Source organism: Passer montanus, unplaced genomic scaffold (assembly GCF_014805655.1).
Source record: "Passer montanus isolate IOZ18808 unplaced genomic scaffold, ASM1480565v1 scaffold129, whole genome shotgun sequence".
NCBI lineage: Eukaryota > Metazoa > Chordata > Aves > Passeriformes > Passeridae > Passer > Passer montanus.
The window spans coordinates 488,210-505,308 of record NW_024359721.1 but is presented as its reverse complement, the minus strand read 5'-3'; the positions used below and the strand labels follow the sequence as shown (position 1 = coordinate 505,308).

The window sequence follows — 17,099 nt, the reverse complement described above, 5'->3', positions numbered from 1 at the left end:
TCAGTAGGAAGAGGTTGCTGGAAAATACTGAATTTCATTAGAGCTCCAGTGAAAATAAAACTACTGGTAGAAAACATACATGCACAGACAGACTGTTGTGAGGGTCAGCGGGCAGGCTCTTAGTGCTGCAGTGGGAGGGAGGAATACTGTGCAATTCTGAGAATGCTGCAAGGTCCAGAGTCTCACTGAAATAATTTCCTCAGGAGACACATTCTTCATGTCCCTCAAAATGTTTAATGGCAGACAAGCTTTCTCTTCTGCTGCTGCATACAGATGTACTTGTTAAAGCATGTTGCTCACTTTTTCGTGGCACATCTGTGATTAACAATGCTTTTTCTTCCAACATTGCAGTACCTAGCATGCTTTTATATAATGTCATGCAGCTTTTGCCATGTTGCACAATGAACTTTCTCCTCCAAAATTCAGTTCATTTGGAAACATAATGAAATATGCCCTACACAGTTGCAGCTTTCCACCTACACCTGAATTATTGTGAGGAGAGTTTTTTTGCTGTTTTTATTTGATCCTGTAGTCTTGACTCTTCTTGATAAGGTAGCTATGAGCAATCACTTTCCCTGAACAGCAACAAAAAGGTGATTTTTGTTTCTGTTTTTTTCTAGCTGTGGAAGTGGGGGGACAAATGTGTCTTTTCTGTTCTATCAGCAGGTACTTCCCCTCTCAGCAGGGGTTCCTCTTGCTATTTTGCACCATCAAAAACCAGCTAGAGATGTCTGGGGGTCACTGAGGGACTCATTTGGGCCATTGAGCCCTTCAGCCTGTGGTGCCTGGCTAGCCTGTGTTTGTGGGGTGTCAGTAGAGAAACTACCTTTTACTTTATAAGGCAAGCCCTTTAAAAAAAATTTTAAAAATTTGAAATGCCTTGTGACTTGTATGGGTACTCTTTAAGATGGTATCTTGTGTGCAAATCTTTACATTTTATTGTAAGTCATGGCCAAATAGTAAATAATTTTGTTATGTTTCCCACCCTACATGAAGAAAGGTTTCCCTTGACATTGCACTGCAGAGTAACAGAACAGTGGCACACCCAGGCCTAATACTCAATCCCTCTACCTCATAGTGGGCTGGAAACATATACCCAGATGGCATTTGTGTAGTTCTTAATAAACACACACTCCAGCCTGCCACAGATCATGACCAGAAATCTTAAACAGGTCTTGACAGGCTGATTTTGCTGTGCCAGCCAGTCAGTCCAGCTCTTGCCTGAACATCAGCTGCAGGTTCAGACTTGCTGGTTTTGTTTCCCTAGTCATCAGATGCTGGGTGTACTTTATTTTTATTTTTCTTTCAGACTTCACATTTACAGATCTGGAAACATGACTCTGTGGAGAGACCAGCCTTAAAGGTTTTAAGAGCAAGTAGGAATAGACAATTAATAAAAAAGTTCTTAATTTGCTATACTAGCCGTTTATACTGGATTTGTATTCAATTCAGTTTGCCACCGTGGAAGGCTCTTTTCTGCAGCAAGAGTATTGTTTCCATTGCTACTTCAGGTCTTGTTTTCTGAGGGAATTTGAAGCAGCTTACCAGTGAAATGAGACATGTCATTACTTTGGACATTAATTTGGACAGCAAATCTGCTAAAACCTTGTTTTCTAAGACATTGTCAGGAAAACCAACTTTTTAAAAGGGAGGTTGTACAAGTTCTTATTTTAGGCTGTGCAACTGGAAGTAGAGCCTGAGGTTTTGTTTAGAACCCTTGGTGCAAATTTAAAGCAGTATCAAGTTTGTGAGAGCAGATTTAGTGTGAATAAGAGAGAAGATTGAAGTGTCTGTCATGCAAGAAACCCAGGGTAATGAACTTGGTGAAAATATATACTTAAGTGATTTGCATTTTGACATGCAAGAAGCACATGACAAAAAAAGGGAATTTAAATGATTTACTGCTTTGTATAATTCTATTTCTTTTGACACTGTGTAAACATGAAGACCTAAGGAATTTCTTGCATCATTTGCTTTTTTTCCCCCAGTAACAAGTGTACTGAATTACTCATAATTTTGTTTGCAGATATCTTAGTAGTAAATTACTGTAACAGCATTAAACCTTACTATTTTTGCCTCGTGACCTGATCTTCCAAGGTAATTTTTTCCACAGCTGGATAGGAATACAGACATACAGATAGGCATACAGAATGGAAACCCAGACAGATACTCCTAGAGTTCTATATAGACCAGGATAATGATTTTAAAGATCATTTTAGTCAACTATAGGTGGCTTCAATGAAAGAAAGGTGCTTTAAAATGCTAAGATATTTTAGATTGAAATGGTGTTGCAGAACCAAGCCTGACGAGTCAATAAGTGTTTGGACAATGCTCTCAGGCACAATGGTGTGACTCTTGGGGATGGTCCTGGGCAGGAGTTGGACTCAGTGATCCCTGTGGCTCCCTCCCAACTCAGCAAATTCTGTAATTCTGTGATTGCTAACCTCTGATACATGTTTTATCAGTAGATCACAGAAAGATGTGCATTAGTCAGGTTATTGCAATCTGTAGGCTTTTGGGAGCAATATAGTTCATAATGGGAAAGAAGAGTTGCAAAAAACACTATAAATATCTTTCCTTGTTCTTTTTAATGTTGTTTACTTGTTCTGTGTTCTGCTCTCTCTCTAGGCCTTTTTTTCCCTCTGATTTCTCATAATTTCTTCCCTGACAACTTCTTTTTACATCTTTTTTATTATAAGATAAAACCAGCTATTTGAGCAATTTAGAATTGAGTAAAAAATGTAAAAAACATGTGGGTGTGCCAAATTTTGCTGCCTGAAATTGGTTGATTGATAAGGGACTTTTTCATTGTGAATTTTTCTTGGAATTGTTCTGTGCTCTCTATTGGTATCACTTTTCTAAGGCAGATTTTTCTAGTCATAATATTTTAATGCTAAAGCTTGAGGGTAAGCACTTTCTTTAAAAGCACTTTTTTTCTACAGTTTTTTAAATTATAGTACTTGTATCTGTGTGCATTTTTGGAAAATTTAGATTATGATTCTTGTTTCACACATGGTAGAGTTTTCACTGGAAATACTCCTGCAGAGTCTTTGAGGGGCAAGTAAATCAGAATATCTTGCTGCTGTGTAGTTCTCCTTTCCAGCTTTACCTTTCTTATGCTCCCATCCCCATTGCTCCACACAGCATCTGAAATATCTATTTCACACAAAATGAGAGAAAAACCCAGAAATCACCATGCAGCATATCAACAATTTGTCTTACAGAATTGCTCTAATTAGTCATGTAAACTATAGTTTCAGTTATCAGTTGACACTGAGCATATTCAACTGCCATTAAGCAAATCAGGCCTGGGAATGCTTATCTTTGAGCTGTAATTTAATGCTTCTCTTGAGAATCCATGTATCTAAAATGGATGGTTCAACCTACTTAATGAAGGTGTGAGAATGAGTTGACAAGTGTAATATGAAACTGTCTAGCTGATAAAATTCATTAGAATGTTGGAAACAATCACATATTGGATGGCCCATAGCATTTCTTGACTTCCTTTGAGAACTATCCATTAAAAATCTTTAAAAATCACATGTTGTTAAAGTAAGACTGTTTTGAAACTTAAGGTGGCTGTGTTTCACACCTCTTTGTTTGGGTTGGATTGGCATAATTTGTGAACTTGAAAAGGATGGACATGAATTATTAAAAAATAAAAGATATTTGGAAGAACTTCTTCAAAATGTCCAAGACCAGTTTTGCACAGGTAGACCCCACACTGATAGATTATTTAAATGAACAAGGTCACCACTGTGGGCTTACCTGTAGCAGAAATTTGGGGTCCTCTATCTTCACTGCCTTTATTTATTTCACCCTAAATAAAGACAATACCCAGTCTCAGGTCACTAGAATGCTTTCTTATTTTCTTTCTTGCCCACAGATTAACACTGAGTGGTTCCATACTGCAGCTGCAGCAGCTATATACGCTACCCTGTTTTAAGTTCTATGTTGCTTGGATTAGATGCTACTAGTGCTTAGCCTTGCTACAATAAAACTAGGTTTTATGCTTCTTATGGTTACGTAGATCTGTCTTTGACAAAGATCTGAGAGAGTTGTGACCTGGCTGGCAATAGATAAATCCCTGCCTAGTGACTGCAGTGTTAACTTTCGTTCTCAGATTTACTTTCATCTTCAAAATAAATACACGTAGTCTTAGCTTTACAGCAGTTTCATACATTAAGAACTTTAAGTTCATACTTTAGCACACATTTGTGTGTGCATTTGTAGTGATAACTACACAGTCCACATTTTTGTGGTTCAACAGTTACAGCTTTAGGTAGATAGAATTGCACATGTGAAATCTCAAGTTGGAACTGAGACTGTTGTAATGACCTACAGGCAAGGGATGCATGAAGTGAGGAATGTGCATCTGACACATCCGAATTTTTACAGTTCATCTGTTAGGTGTAGCAAATATTTGAGCCTGAAGACTTTGCACAACTGTTCACAAATCCATTGTTAAAGGCATGCTTTTCTAATAGATCATCAAAATTCTTCTTTCATTTTAAATTCTTATGAAATTAAACACTGATACCCTTTAATTTGGATTTCATGTAGATCTTCCATGAATAAGTGAAACTTCAAGAAGCTATCTATAAGCCTCCAGCCATTTAATTTTTTTCTTATTTTCAAAACTGTTCTGCTTTATTCCTTGTGTGCAGAGTAGCAACTTGAGTATTTGAGAAAATTGCTCAGAATTGTTCTGAAGTACTTGATTGCTTATCATCAGAAGTTCTCCAAAGCTTCGTTCTGTCATCCAGTGTTTGAAACTTAAGAATTCAGTATAATTTAAGCATCTCTTGGAATTGTGTAGCTTTGAGTTTATTATAATGGCTAAATAAATGCTGTATCAGATAATAAAACACAAGTAGACCAAGTGTAACCTTAGGCAGGCATCCTTCATTTCAGCTGCTGCTCATATCTGCCATCCTGGAATGCTTTAAATTAAATCATAGTCCCGTAGAGATTGACTAATTAAATCAATGTCTTTATATAGTAATGCATTTTATAAATTAATATTCATCACCCTGGACATTTTGTGATTGAGGGGAGATAAATATAAACTAAGCCAGCCTAGTTATATCCCTGCTAATTAAGTTTACTCATTGAATCATCAAGATTGGAAGAGACCTTCAAGCCAATCCAGCCCAACTGTCCACCCAGCTCTACCACTGTAACCCCTAAACCACATCACCCACTACCAGATCCAAGTGCCTCTTGAACATGGTGCAAAGTGCCTCCAGGCACAGTGACTCCACCACCTCCCTGAAGGCTTGCAAATCCTGTTTTTTCTTCTACCTTTTCAAACATTGAGCAACTTTTTGGCAATCTTCCAATGGAAAGGCTAAAGAGAAGTTTATAATAAAATAGTCTTAAAAATTAGCTTTGAGTTAAGTAATTTATGTTTTTTCTCAAATTATTATGAAATGGGGAAATCCTTTTTTGTAAGGGGACATGCATTTTAATATATTAATGAAAATGAACTTGAATCTAATGAAATTACAAGCCTTTGGAAAAAAATCTTACTTTTATTATGCTCATCAGAGATTATTTAAAACATTACTAACTTCTGTGAAGATCTCTGCCAGAGAGTTTTCCAGCCTGGACTAAAGAAGACTTCTGCAATTGCAACCACGTACAGTTGTTCTCTATGCTGGCCGTGTGCTGCTTGGCCACTTGCTCTCTGTGATGTGAGAACTTCTCCCATGGGTGGGTTGTCCATGGCTCCCATGAGTCTCAATAATGGGGAGATGGGGGCCAATGGGTTTGAATGCAAAACTTGGATAAGTTATGGAACTTGGCACCAGAGGCTGTGAAGATTAAGAAGGGATGCAGGACTAGACATTACTGTAAAGACTGGAATAGGAGATTATCTGGCTGAGAAGGGAGTGACCAGCCAGAAGGGTGTAATGCCATGTAGGACTGAAATCAACTGGAATTCATTTGGATTAAGACTATGGAAGCAAAAACTGATGTGAGGTAATAGATCTGATTAGGATATTATATAGGTGGAGAATAGGGATAGGCCAAGTACAGGACTGGGAAGATATAGCTATAACTGGAATTGGAACTATAGAGAGACTGATAAATGGAGACCAGGATTGGAGAGGGAGAAATTTAGATCAGAATCAGAAAAGCTAGAAATGGGAAGAGATAGGCAAGAACTAGTTGTGAGTGTTTGTATTGTGTCTGAATAGAGCTGTGACAGGAGTCTGAGAGGCATTGAACATCCTTCCTGGACAACGGTTGGTTCTAGGAGTAATTTTTCAGGAATGGAGATGGAGACCAGGAGTCAAGGCTGCAGTGGATGATATTTGACATAATGTTTCAGGCTGGAAGGAGTTGGACAAACATTGCATTTTCAATAAATAGGAATAATAATTTGTGGTCACTGAGAAGACTTTGCATTTGTGATAGTCACACTTAGAGGGGAAATGTCCTGATAAAATACTTTGTTTCTGTCTGCTACTGTTCCAGACAGGAATTTGTGGTTTGAAGGTCTGCAGTGTGTTCCAGTCTGTACCACACCATAGCAGTTGATGGTAGTCAGTGACATAATCAAGCTTTCCCCATATGGTCACTAATTTAGTTTGTGGATTTCAAACTTCTGAGTTGATTACTTTCTTTTGTTTCATTTACAGTCAAGCTGAGGAGTCTCTAATACTTTAACTTAGAAAATTTCTTTGAAGTGTTAATTTCTTGGAAATTTTAAGTACTAAGAAAAATGGGATACCTGGAATTAGAAGATGCATTTCATTTTCATCCGCCAGCTCAAAGAAGGTTTCTGAAGAATAAATTGTGTGTTGTGATGGTGAAGCTTGCCATTAGAAAGCCTGAGAATATTAGTAAATCTATGCACAGAATAATGTGTACAGGAAGTAATGCATGGGGCAGTGCATAGAACAATACAAAGTAAACAAAGCAGTCAAACAATGCTCATTGCTTCAGTGCTATTTGCTTAGTTCAACACCTGGCAAGACCAAATGCAAAGCAGTTAGATATTAACGTATTTAAAAAATTGAAGCTTGCTTCCAGAAATATTTTTTCTGGGAAGTAGGCAATTTGCAGTGGAAGGTTAGCCAAGTCCATCCTTTTCTAAGTTTGTCTTAACTGTCCTTAGTTCTTCTACCTCATGTCTGAAGCTTATGGATATTATTGATTCAGTCTCTTAAAGTTGTTTCAGGATTTCATTTATACTAAACACTTATATAGGTTGAGCTTTTAATTGTACTGCTGACAAATGTGAGCCGTACCAAATTTTTAAAGGCAGCACAAAATTTAACACAAAATTGAGCTTTTAATTGTACTGCTGACAAATGTGAGCCGTACCAAATTTTTAAAGGCAGCACAAAATTTAACACAAAATTGAGCTTTTAATTGTACTGCTGACAAATGTGAGCCGTACCAAATTTTTAAAGGCAGCACAAAATTTAACCCTGTTCATCTGTTTTCCAAGGTGATAGTGAGGCTTACCTGAGTACTCTAAGTCTAGTTGTCAGTCTTCCTTACAGAAAAATACCCAAACCAGGTGAGGTAGAGTCTAGTAAGGTAAGAGTCTATAATAATTGATTCTGAACTTGAGAATCTAGATATCAGGCTAGCACATGACATTTGCTTTTCATCTGAACCTTTGAAGAATTCTGGTAGTTTCTGCACTGTTGGACGCAGTACAGGAGAAGCCTTTGCTCTGTGATGCAGCTCTGACGTCTGCAGCTGAAACTGAAGGTTGGAATGGACCTAGAAAGTCAGAGATCTCAGTTTTAAGTACTATGTTCATACAGGCCATGGATGCTGTTGTACACACATGCCCCCCACACTGTAAAAGCCTTTTAAATCTCTGGGTTTTGTTTTCTGTATTGAAGTATTTATTTCCACCTTACTTTTCTGTAGCTCATGAGGGTGTAGATTAAACACTTCTCTTTCCTGCAAACCTTTTATTCTTGCTTTGCTATTCATATTCTGCCACACGGTATTTTGTTGCATTCCATAGCCGCAGTAATCAGATGAAGGTTCAAAGTCATATCAATGTTATAAAGGGAAAGCATATCCCTGAAGTTTTTTATCTGTACCACCTTCGTATTGCAGAACATCTTTAGAAATATCTATTTTATTTGGAAGGGTATATATTCTCTGCAGTGCACAGCTTGTTTGACCTGCCCACATTTTTATTATTTATGATGTCTGTAATGTCTAATCAAAAATTATTTGGCTTTTTTGTCCGGTACTTTTTGACAGAGAATCACTATTAATCTAGATTCTGAATCCATATGTTATTAGCATTGCTTTCACAAAATATCCATATACACTGTCAAATAATGGATATTGTAATAACTGGTGGGACTCTAATGAGCAAAATAAATTCTAATTACCTCATAAAGCTGCTTTTGTGACTGGAAGTAGAAACAAATATTGCCTGAAAGTAGTGTTAGCTTAAGCCACTGGAGAAATTGAAGAGACCTTAATTCCAAACATCAGGTTGCCCATATATCCCAAAATTAAGGTTCTCCATAGGTAGGAAGAAATGCAAATTAAGCTCAGTGTAACAAAATAAAGCATCATACTTCTGCCTGTCCTTGACTCTCTGAAGTACATATCTCAAATCTTGCCTTATTTATACAGGGGTAATTTGAAGTTTATCTTAATATCAGCATAGTGACAATCAAATTGAAATTCTCAATTCTCCATGAGGATTTCCACAGTTAAAAGTGTCAAAAATAGGGTTAAATTGTTACTTGGTTGTATAACATCCAGCATTTCTAATGGAGCAACAATACTGGAAATAACATCTAGATATCCCAGTTCCCACGTCTCTTCTTTCATTGTCAAACTCTCAACATACACACTGAGGAAAAAGGTTATAGGTACATGTGCATGCTATTGTAAAACAATAAAGACTGTACATGGAGTGAGTGTTGTTGATAATGAGTAGTTAATACTTGGATTCCAGTAGTCCAGGACTACTTAGGTCATGCCAGGACTATAGTAAGAGCCATAAAAATACACAAGCAAACCTTTCAGAAGAGACTAGTGGTTTTAAATAGAATCAAACCGTGAACAGCAGCTGCCTTGAAAATACCTCTAAACTGCTGAGTCACTGTACTTGAAAATCAGTCCTCTTTTGGACTTGTTCACCAGTCATAAAAACTGAACATCTCCAGTGATTTCTAGAATAGTTTCAGGAGTGTCATGGGAAATTAGGTGCTCTGGGTAGGTGAATAATTTTTCTCTTTGTGGGGGAGGATTGCTGTGAACATCTAACCTGCAGTTTCAGCTCTCACATACGCTTTGAATTACCAAAATTGGATTAAAATTGCATTCTGTAATTTATACTGCATCAATAATTTAATCAACTATAAATCTTACTTTTTTTTACTCTAGTTTTTCAGTAAAAACTTTAAGCAAATTTTCTCAGAGTTTCATATTTCTGAGAAGGCTTAAAGAGCAAATTTTGTCTCCCTAGAGTGCATTATGCCAGAGATGTTGGTGAGAGGAAGATGACTGTGTTATGTGGGACACACAATTTATGAGAGCATTTTCCTTAGGAAAAGGAACCTACTGTTAGTAGTATTGATCAAGCTGATAGTCACTAGGCAACAAGTCCCAGGCAGATTTATATGGAAAATGCTGGATGTCAGAAATGCAGTGTTGTTATGGAAATGATTTATTATCAGCTAAAGGGAATTTTAAGGGAGTCAAGGAACTGATAGTCTAATATAAGGCACTTCTCAGGTTTTGGAGTAAAGTCTAGCAGGAATATAGCTGCCGAGTCTGTTGCTAAGTGACTGTGTCTATTTGCCTCACTTCAGGCTTCAAGCTTGTGAAGGGGTACCTTCACAGTTTGTTGCTTTACATTCTTCATTGACAGAATAAACTTGAGCAGGATTCAGCTCTTTACAAGAATTAACTGCAGGAGGGATTTTATAGTTAATATATGTTATGATTTTTAGGCCCCTTGGGTGTATTGATTCTGTTTACAGTTCTGCTCATCCTCTTCTGTATAGCAGTACATCTTTCACATTGGAGGCCAGATCACCTAGCTTCCTCAAAATCCTTGTCACCCAGTGAGCAATCTCCAGGCATCCTGCTTCTGAAAATAGGGATTCTAGTTGACTAGTATTCTGTATAGCACGAAAATGGTTGTTTTAGTAAGCAATGAAACCTGGAGCTGGTCTTATCCTCTAGCTTTAAAATCTGTTCCCTAAAATAATAGTCAGGAGTCTCTGCATTCTGGACAAATGCATAGTGAGAATGCCTGAGATTGGCCTTTTACCTGCTGGAAAAAGACTACGTGTCTGGCACAGAGTCTGCTCAGTGAGGCCTCTGGATGCTGCTGTAAAATCAGGTGTGAAACAGTGAAGTATTTGTGGCCTTAAGGCATTAGTGCAGGGATATAGTGTTGGGATACAGACCTTCATTTCCACAGCCATGTCCTGAAGTCACTTGCACTGAAGAGAACATTTTGGACAAGTGTGAGCAAGTTTTCATAGGACCAAGGACTCGCCATTGTAAGACTTCTTTGGCCACCTGTATCCTAAAATAGATGCTGCTTTACCCTGTGTACTGTTACCCTGTGTACTGTTACTGAGTGGGCATCTGTAGTATTTTCACTGTGTTTAGTATCTCATAAGAATCTGCATATAATATTTGATTTTGAAATATAAATGATACCAAGGAATTGAAGATCATAATTCAGGGACACTTTTTCTTTCTCCTATGTAAAGATTTGATAATTTTTTTAGCTACCCGTTACGATTTTTATTAAGAATTTAAGGTATCTCATGGTTCTCTTACTGCCCTTGATAAGAAGGTCATGTTGTTGCAAACTTTTTAAATTTGTGTTGGACCTTGTCCAATAATTTTGATCATGTCCCAGTTATCTAACATTTTTTATGACATTTTTCTACTGAATTGGGTTATACTACCAAAAGGTCTTTTCATTCTTATTCTTTATTTCTCCATGTTATTAACAATATAGTAACATATTTTAAATTATGTTTAGAGCTTGTAAAGAAACAGCCTGATTGTTACCTTTTATAGACATTGCACAGTGTTTTCATACTTGCTGGAATTATCAAGTGTTTAGATCTGTTACTTTTGCTGGATCATGTAGAATGGTCCCCAGCTGTTATTTAGAAGTAGTTGTAGTCATGACATCTTGGTTTTTCATGGGCTGATTAGCCAAGTTGTGGATTACCTATGTGTTTTTACTTCCAGGCATTCTCAGGCTGCAGCAAAACCTGCAGCCATACTAGAAAGCATCTGCATTTGATGTGTTGTGAATTGTGGTATTTTTTAAATGAAGCACTGCTTTGTCTGTTAGTGCTTAGTTTCTTCTGCTTTCCACACTTGCCAAGTATTTGAAATTCAAATATTCCTGTGAATTATATGTTAATCTTCTTATATTTTGGAATAACTTTATAAAAACTGGTATTCTTTTCCATTAAGTCTTGTGTTCTTAAGAGGTGACCAATGACTGTATTCTAGTGCACTGATTTACAATGTTGAACTTTATTTATACAATGTTGTTTCAAGTGAAAAGGGTCTCATAATCATTAAATACATCAATTGTGTATGGTTTGACATGTATTCCAAGACAGTATGAAATCCTAAGTTCCCAATTAAAAAAGCTTATGAAAAGTCAGGGGTAAATCCATAAATGTACTGAGGAAGTACTTTTTTATTATAAAAATTACAAAAGTTACAAAATACTTGTAATTTATCAGCTTGGTGGAACTTGTTAGTCCTAGTTAGGGGGTATTTGGTTGGTTTTTATTATTTCAGCAATATGAGATAAAAGTAACTTCTTTGACATCAGTAAGTTTATCCTTCCAGCCTCTGTTATTGGTAGCAGAATATGTCTAACAACTATCCTTAATTAAGTTTTTAGAATAATCCTGTTCTCCTAGTTACATGGAGAAAAGCCTGTGGCTGTGTTAGTTGGGATTGTCTTCCTTTTTTATCATTTATGTTCTTAGAATTTAAACCAAAATAATCCCATGGCTATGCTTTTGAAGTCCATTGCTGGGAAAATGCTAGAGCTGATACCTCTGCCTCCTAAATACCCAAATGTCTGGGTTCTCACCTGTTAAAGACTGTTTACCTAACTTGCAGAAGGAATGCTTAGTTTGGAAAATCACAGGTGCAGTAAGCAGTTAGGATGGCAATAGCAATAAAACCTCATATTGAACTCTTCTGCATTACAGGAGTACAAACGCAAGTTAGCCAGAGTGTCCCAAGTACGGAAAGAGCTCAGGTCACGCATCCAGAACCTGCCTGATCTCTCTCGACTTCCCAACGTCACGGGCAGCCACGTGCACCTACCGTTTGCAGGAGACATCTACAGCGATGACTGATTACCAAACATCCCCCATAACCTCTGCTTTTCTGTGAAATGAGGGGTAGGCCAGACCGATCAGTACTCTTGTAGTATTATTTTTGTATATTGTTGCAGAGTGTCAGTAAAAATACTTTAATAATTTATAAAAAATGGTTTAAAAAGTTGATTTGTTTACTATTTTATTGGTGAGTGAACATAAGGGTACATTTATAAAAGTGGCATCTCTGTCTGTTACATGGAAGAATGAATAATTATCTTTTGTAAAGATTTTAGTTGGGTGCCCTGTAAAAAAACATACTAAGATTTTTCTTATGTACCCTGTATTTAATGTAGATCAATATATAATGAAAACACAATTCTAACTTGAGACATTTCCGTTACTAGTGAGAGAGTGAAATGTGGAAATCACAGGCTTATGTTCGCAAGAAGGCTGATGCAATTTAATGCAAAGTTAAAAGTTAAAAGTGATCTTACTGTCCATTACATTTAAATTACCCACTCCCAAAACAATGTGTGGTTTTTTTTGAAGTAAATGCTAACAACCAATTTTCTATTGGAAAATATTAATCATGTTACACTGAGCAGATCTTCAAACGACTCAAAATACTACAATATTTTTGCATCATTTAGAAGTCAGCATGTAGAAACTATAAAATTGACCAGTTTAATTATGTTTTGAAATTGTAGCTTTTTACAGCAGCTTCGTTTCTAAATTGAGGGACCATTCATTTGCAATCTAATACCTTTCTGGAACATCTGTTTCCATCTAAAAAGGTTAATCCCAGAAATGTGAAGCCATTTTACAGTTTTAATTAAATTGAAAGGTCATTCTCTAAACTGTCGCAGTTGCTAAGTGCCCATTATTAAAATTGGACAATGTACCATCCGTACATGCAACAAAATGGTGATACAGCTGTACTGTACATCCTCTTCCACTGAGAAACCCTGGAGGCCAGCATGGACTACCACCTCCCCACCTTCACCTGCTCCAGCAAATATTTCTAAATCTCAGTTGTCTTTTTCTCACACAACAGGAGGAGACTGTTCAGGCCTGTGTATAACTCAAACAGTAGAAAACTATTGCCCAGTTAAAAAACTCTGTTGCGTGGCATAAATGTGGTATTTTTCTGGGAACAGCTGAATTTTTGAAGAATCCTTGCTTCCATACTATGCATCAGCTTTTAAGTTCACTTAAAAACTTAAAGATACAGATAGGCATTTAGCACGTTGCCAGAAACTTACGGCTTTTCAATTCATCAGAATGAGCCATGAAATCATTGAGCAATTTTAAAAATGCCTACCTGTACCTTTGGCATTTTGATGACCTAAAAAACCTGGGCTGCAAGTGTTTTGAGTTGGATACATCATAGGACTGTTTTATGATTGCATTTTGTTCATGGTTTTGCACTTGTCAGGCATTGTTTTTGTACCAGTTAAGTTCACAGTTTACAAGTTTAATACACCTCACATGAAAGCAAATTTTTTTACAAAAAGCTGTTCTTTCTTTTCAAAAGCCACAACAAGTCAAAATAGTCCTGGAGTGAAATTTTTCAAGGTAGTTATCTGTCACTTGTTATTGGCTTCTACAGGGCTAATCACTAGAATACTTGTAGGAAGTGAATGGAGAATAACCACTCTCTTTAAAATAGATACACTTGGACATAGGCAGCTCAGTCCAGTTTCCTTTTTTCATGGAAGTTGCCATGAATTAGACCTCAGTTAAGTAGGGAAAAAGCCTGAAAAGACAGACATACAAGCTGTTGACATAGCAGTCCATAGCATGCAATGTAGAATACTGATTTTCTAAAAAATTCTGACTGATAAATAGGAGTGCACAAAATAGTTATCAGAGCTCACTACAGGTCCAAAATTTCAAGGTTTTGAGTGGCAATTTTCCATTCCATAGGACAAAAAAGCTGACTATATTGAATCCAGAGGATTAGTTTCTTTAGTTTAAGTGTAATATGCAAAATTGAATAACACTTTCAGTGTAGATTGTTGATAAGAAAATGTTCTGATACAATTTTAATGTTTTAAATATTTCTGTTCTAGTATGTTAAACTCTTCACATAAATTCTTACACACATGTATGTGCATTGCAGTTGCAGTTAAAGCTCAGTTTTGCTAAAGAATAGCACCAAATTTGTGGTAAATATGAAACCAGCTTAATCATCTATTAGGAATTCTAAAACAAATCATAAAACAAGAGGCATAAATAGTGAGTTCATGGTTGAATTCCATCCATAGAAAACTTAATTTGTGCCCAGAGGTGATTATAAGTACAGTGACAAGGCTTATTACACTGCACTGAAAGATCTATATTGGTTACTCAGAATCATAGGGAATTAAGCTTAAACAATCTTTTGCTGCCTGAATTGAAATTAGTTATAATAATAAAGTTGACTGCTGAATTTTCTTGATCTCTCAAAGGTTTTAAAAAACCATGACACTTCACTGGATTTGTTTTTCCTATTCATAACTCCTAGTGATAACATTGCTTATCTGTAGTTAATGTAGAACTGATAAAAGAGTGAGGAAAAAAACTCAACTTTTTCTTGCTGTATATAAGTTTTACTTTTGAGAGTTATTTTTTAGATATATTTTTCCTTGTTTTACTGTGAAATGGTTTACTTCAAGGAGTTTTTCATAGCTGGGGTTTTGGAAATGATCCCTCGATATTTGTTTTGAAAAGAGGGCTTGTGAAAGGCTAAGGTCACTCTTAGAGCAAGTGTCATATATTAGTGGCTGAATGGTACGCTGGGGTTTTTTTATTTATATGGGAAAGGCATTGGGTATCAAGTAGTTAGGAGATTTATACTGTAACTGTAATAGTATAGTGGGAGATAGCATGGTACAGTACAGATGCAGCCCTGTAGTGTCAAAAAATACCTCCAAATTCTCAGGTTCCAAAGCTTAATGTACGTACTTCTGACATCTCAGGAAGAAAAGAGGCTGTGTGGGGAAGAGTAGGGTGCCGAGGAGACAAAAGGGAGAACATGCCTGGGTGGAAAGGTAAAGCAAACCACATGTCAGCTTCTGTCAAAACAGAAATAACTGTGAGACTGGGCAGCACAGTGTTTTATCTGTAGGTGGGGTTGTACCACAGAACTGCTTTGGGGTGTTGCCATCCTGGGAAAGAAAATGTGTGGGCATGCCCTGCCTACCTCTTCTATTGTGGTCTGGCTCTAGGCAATGCAGAATGCCTGCCCTGCAAAAGGCACAATTATAAAATATCTGAATATTTTTCATCTAATAATAAAGGCATAATAATTAGATTATTTGCTTCACTATATTGCACTTTTATTAAGCATTCTCTGAAAAAAAGCAAAGATATTCCTGCAACACTTTGCCATATGAGAATGCTTACCTTGGAGGTCACTGGGACTGCTTGTATGTATATTCTAGTGTTTGCAGGCTCAAACTGTGTTTTTTGCAGAATGTTTTGAAAGATATCAGGAATACTACCCCACTTTTGTGGGTTTAAAAATAAATGTGAAGTCCTTAGTTACAAAAATTGCCATTCTTAGAAATTATGTTTCATGACTTCTTTTGGAAATTAGACTACAGCCTGCAGTAATACCAGTTTGTCTGATTCACTCTCTTAATGTTTGTATTAATATATTAAAGCACCTCTGTTAATCCCTAGCAACACAACCCAAACCACATGCTTATTATGTATTTTATCCGACTAGTCTTCTGAGTGTCAAATTGAGAGCTTTCATTATGATGAAATTACATTCCTGCTTACCTGAAGTTTTAAAAAAACCATTGTGTTAAAACTTGCACAGAGTAGTTCTGCTCTCACATCTCAGTGGTAACTCAGTCTGGTACTTCAATGATGACCCTGAACACATAGGTGGGATGTACATATGTAGGAAGCAGTAGCCAGCAGTGCAATGACCATGGAGGACGTGGAAATCATACGGAGGCTTGGTTGGCCTTCTGCAGAAGAGCCTTTTGAAATGTAAGGAAATAGATCTGTGGGTGTGGGGTTTTTTCAGTGGAAAAATCAGTGAAAACCAGCACGTCTAAAATTTGATGGTTACATTTACAAATATTTAGGCCAGTTTATCTGCTCATTACATTTAATCACAGTGATTATTCCTGCAAGTAAAGAAAGCAGACTCAAACATAGTGTCTGAAGTGGAATTTTTTTCTAATGAATGACCAATTTTGTCTCGGCTCCTATTTCAGTGTGTCATTTATCTTGATTAAGTAGTAAATCTCTTCCATCGTGTTATTTAGGAATCTAATTCTGACTTCATATTTACAATAGTTGAAGTATCCTACTAAGCATGATGTTTTTGTGGGAATTTGCAAAAGTTCAATAGCACTCATTACTTGTTTGCAACAGAAATAGACTTATTTGTTAAAAGCTAACAAGAAAAGTTTGAAATGTAATGTTTCATTATTGTGCTTTTCTGACAGAACCTGTAATCCTTGTGTAATTTATGTCCTCAGAATTACACCTGTATGTACGCTCTTTCATATTTAATAAAACATTGTTGTAAAAACATCTTTGAAAATTATTGTTCCCTGCTTGCCTTCTCAGTCTCATGGTGGGAAATGGCTTTAATGTCAGCTGTTCCCTGTACTCAGGAGGCAGCCACGATCTCATCTCAGTGGTGATGCTGAGGAAATGCTTGATACTAATTTCAAGGTTTATTATTCCCTGTATTTTGTGTGACAGTTTTCGGTGAGAAAGCAGTGTATTAAAGGGTCTGAGGTTCTATTTCTAGAACTGTAAATTTAGTTG

General features: G+C 36.7%; 1 protein-coding gene across 1 annotated transcript in view; it reads left to right on the top strand.

Annotated features, from left to right (window-relative positions):
• Window positions 1-16,859, top strand: part of RPRD1A (regulation of nuclear pre-mRNA domain containing 1A) — a 43,128-nt gene extending 26,269 nt beyond the window's left edge. The window contains exon 7 of the mRNA XM_039698697.1: window positions 12,210-16,859. Within this exon, the coding sequence (XP_039554631.1) occupies window positions 12,210-12,359 (150 nt within the window). The 3' untranslated portion in view covers window positions 12,360-16,859. The remainder of the gene's footprint in view (window positions 1-12,209) is intronic.
• Window positions 16,860-17,099: the final 240 nt, after the last annotated feature.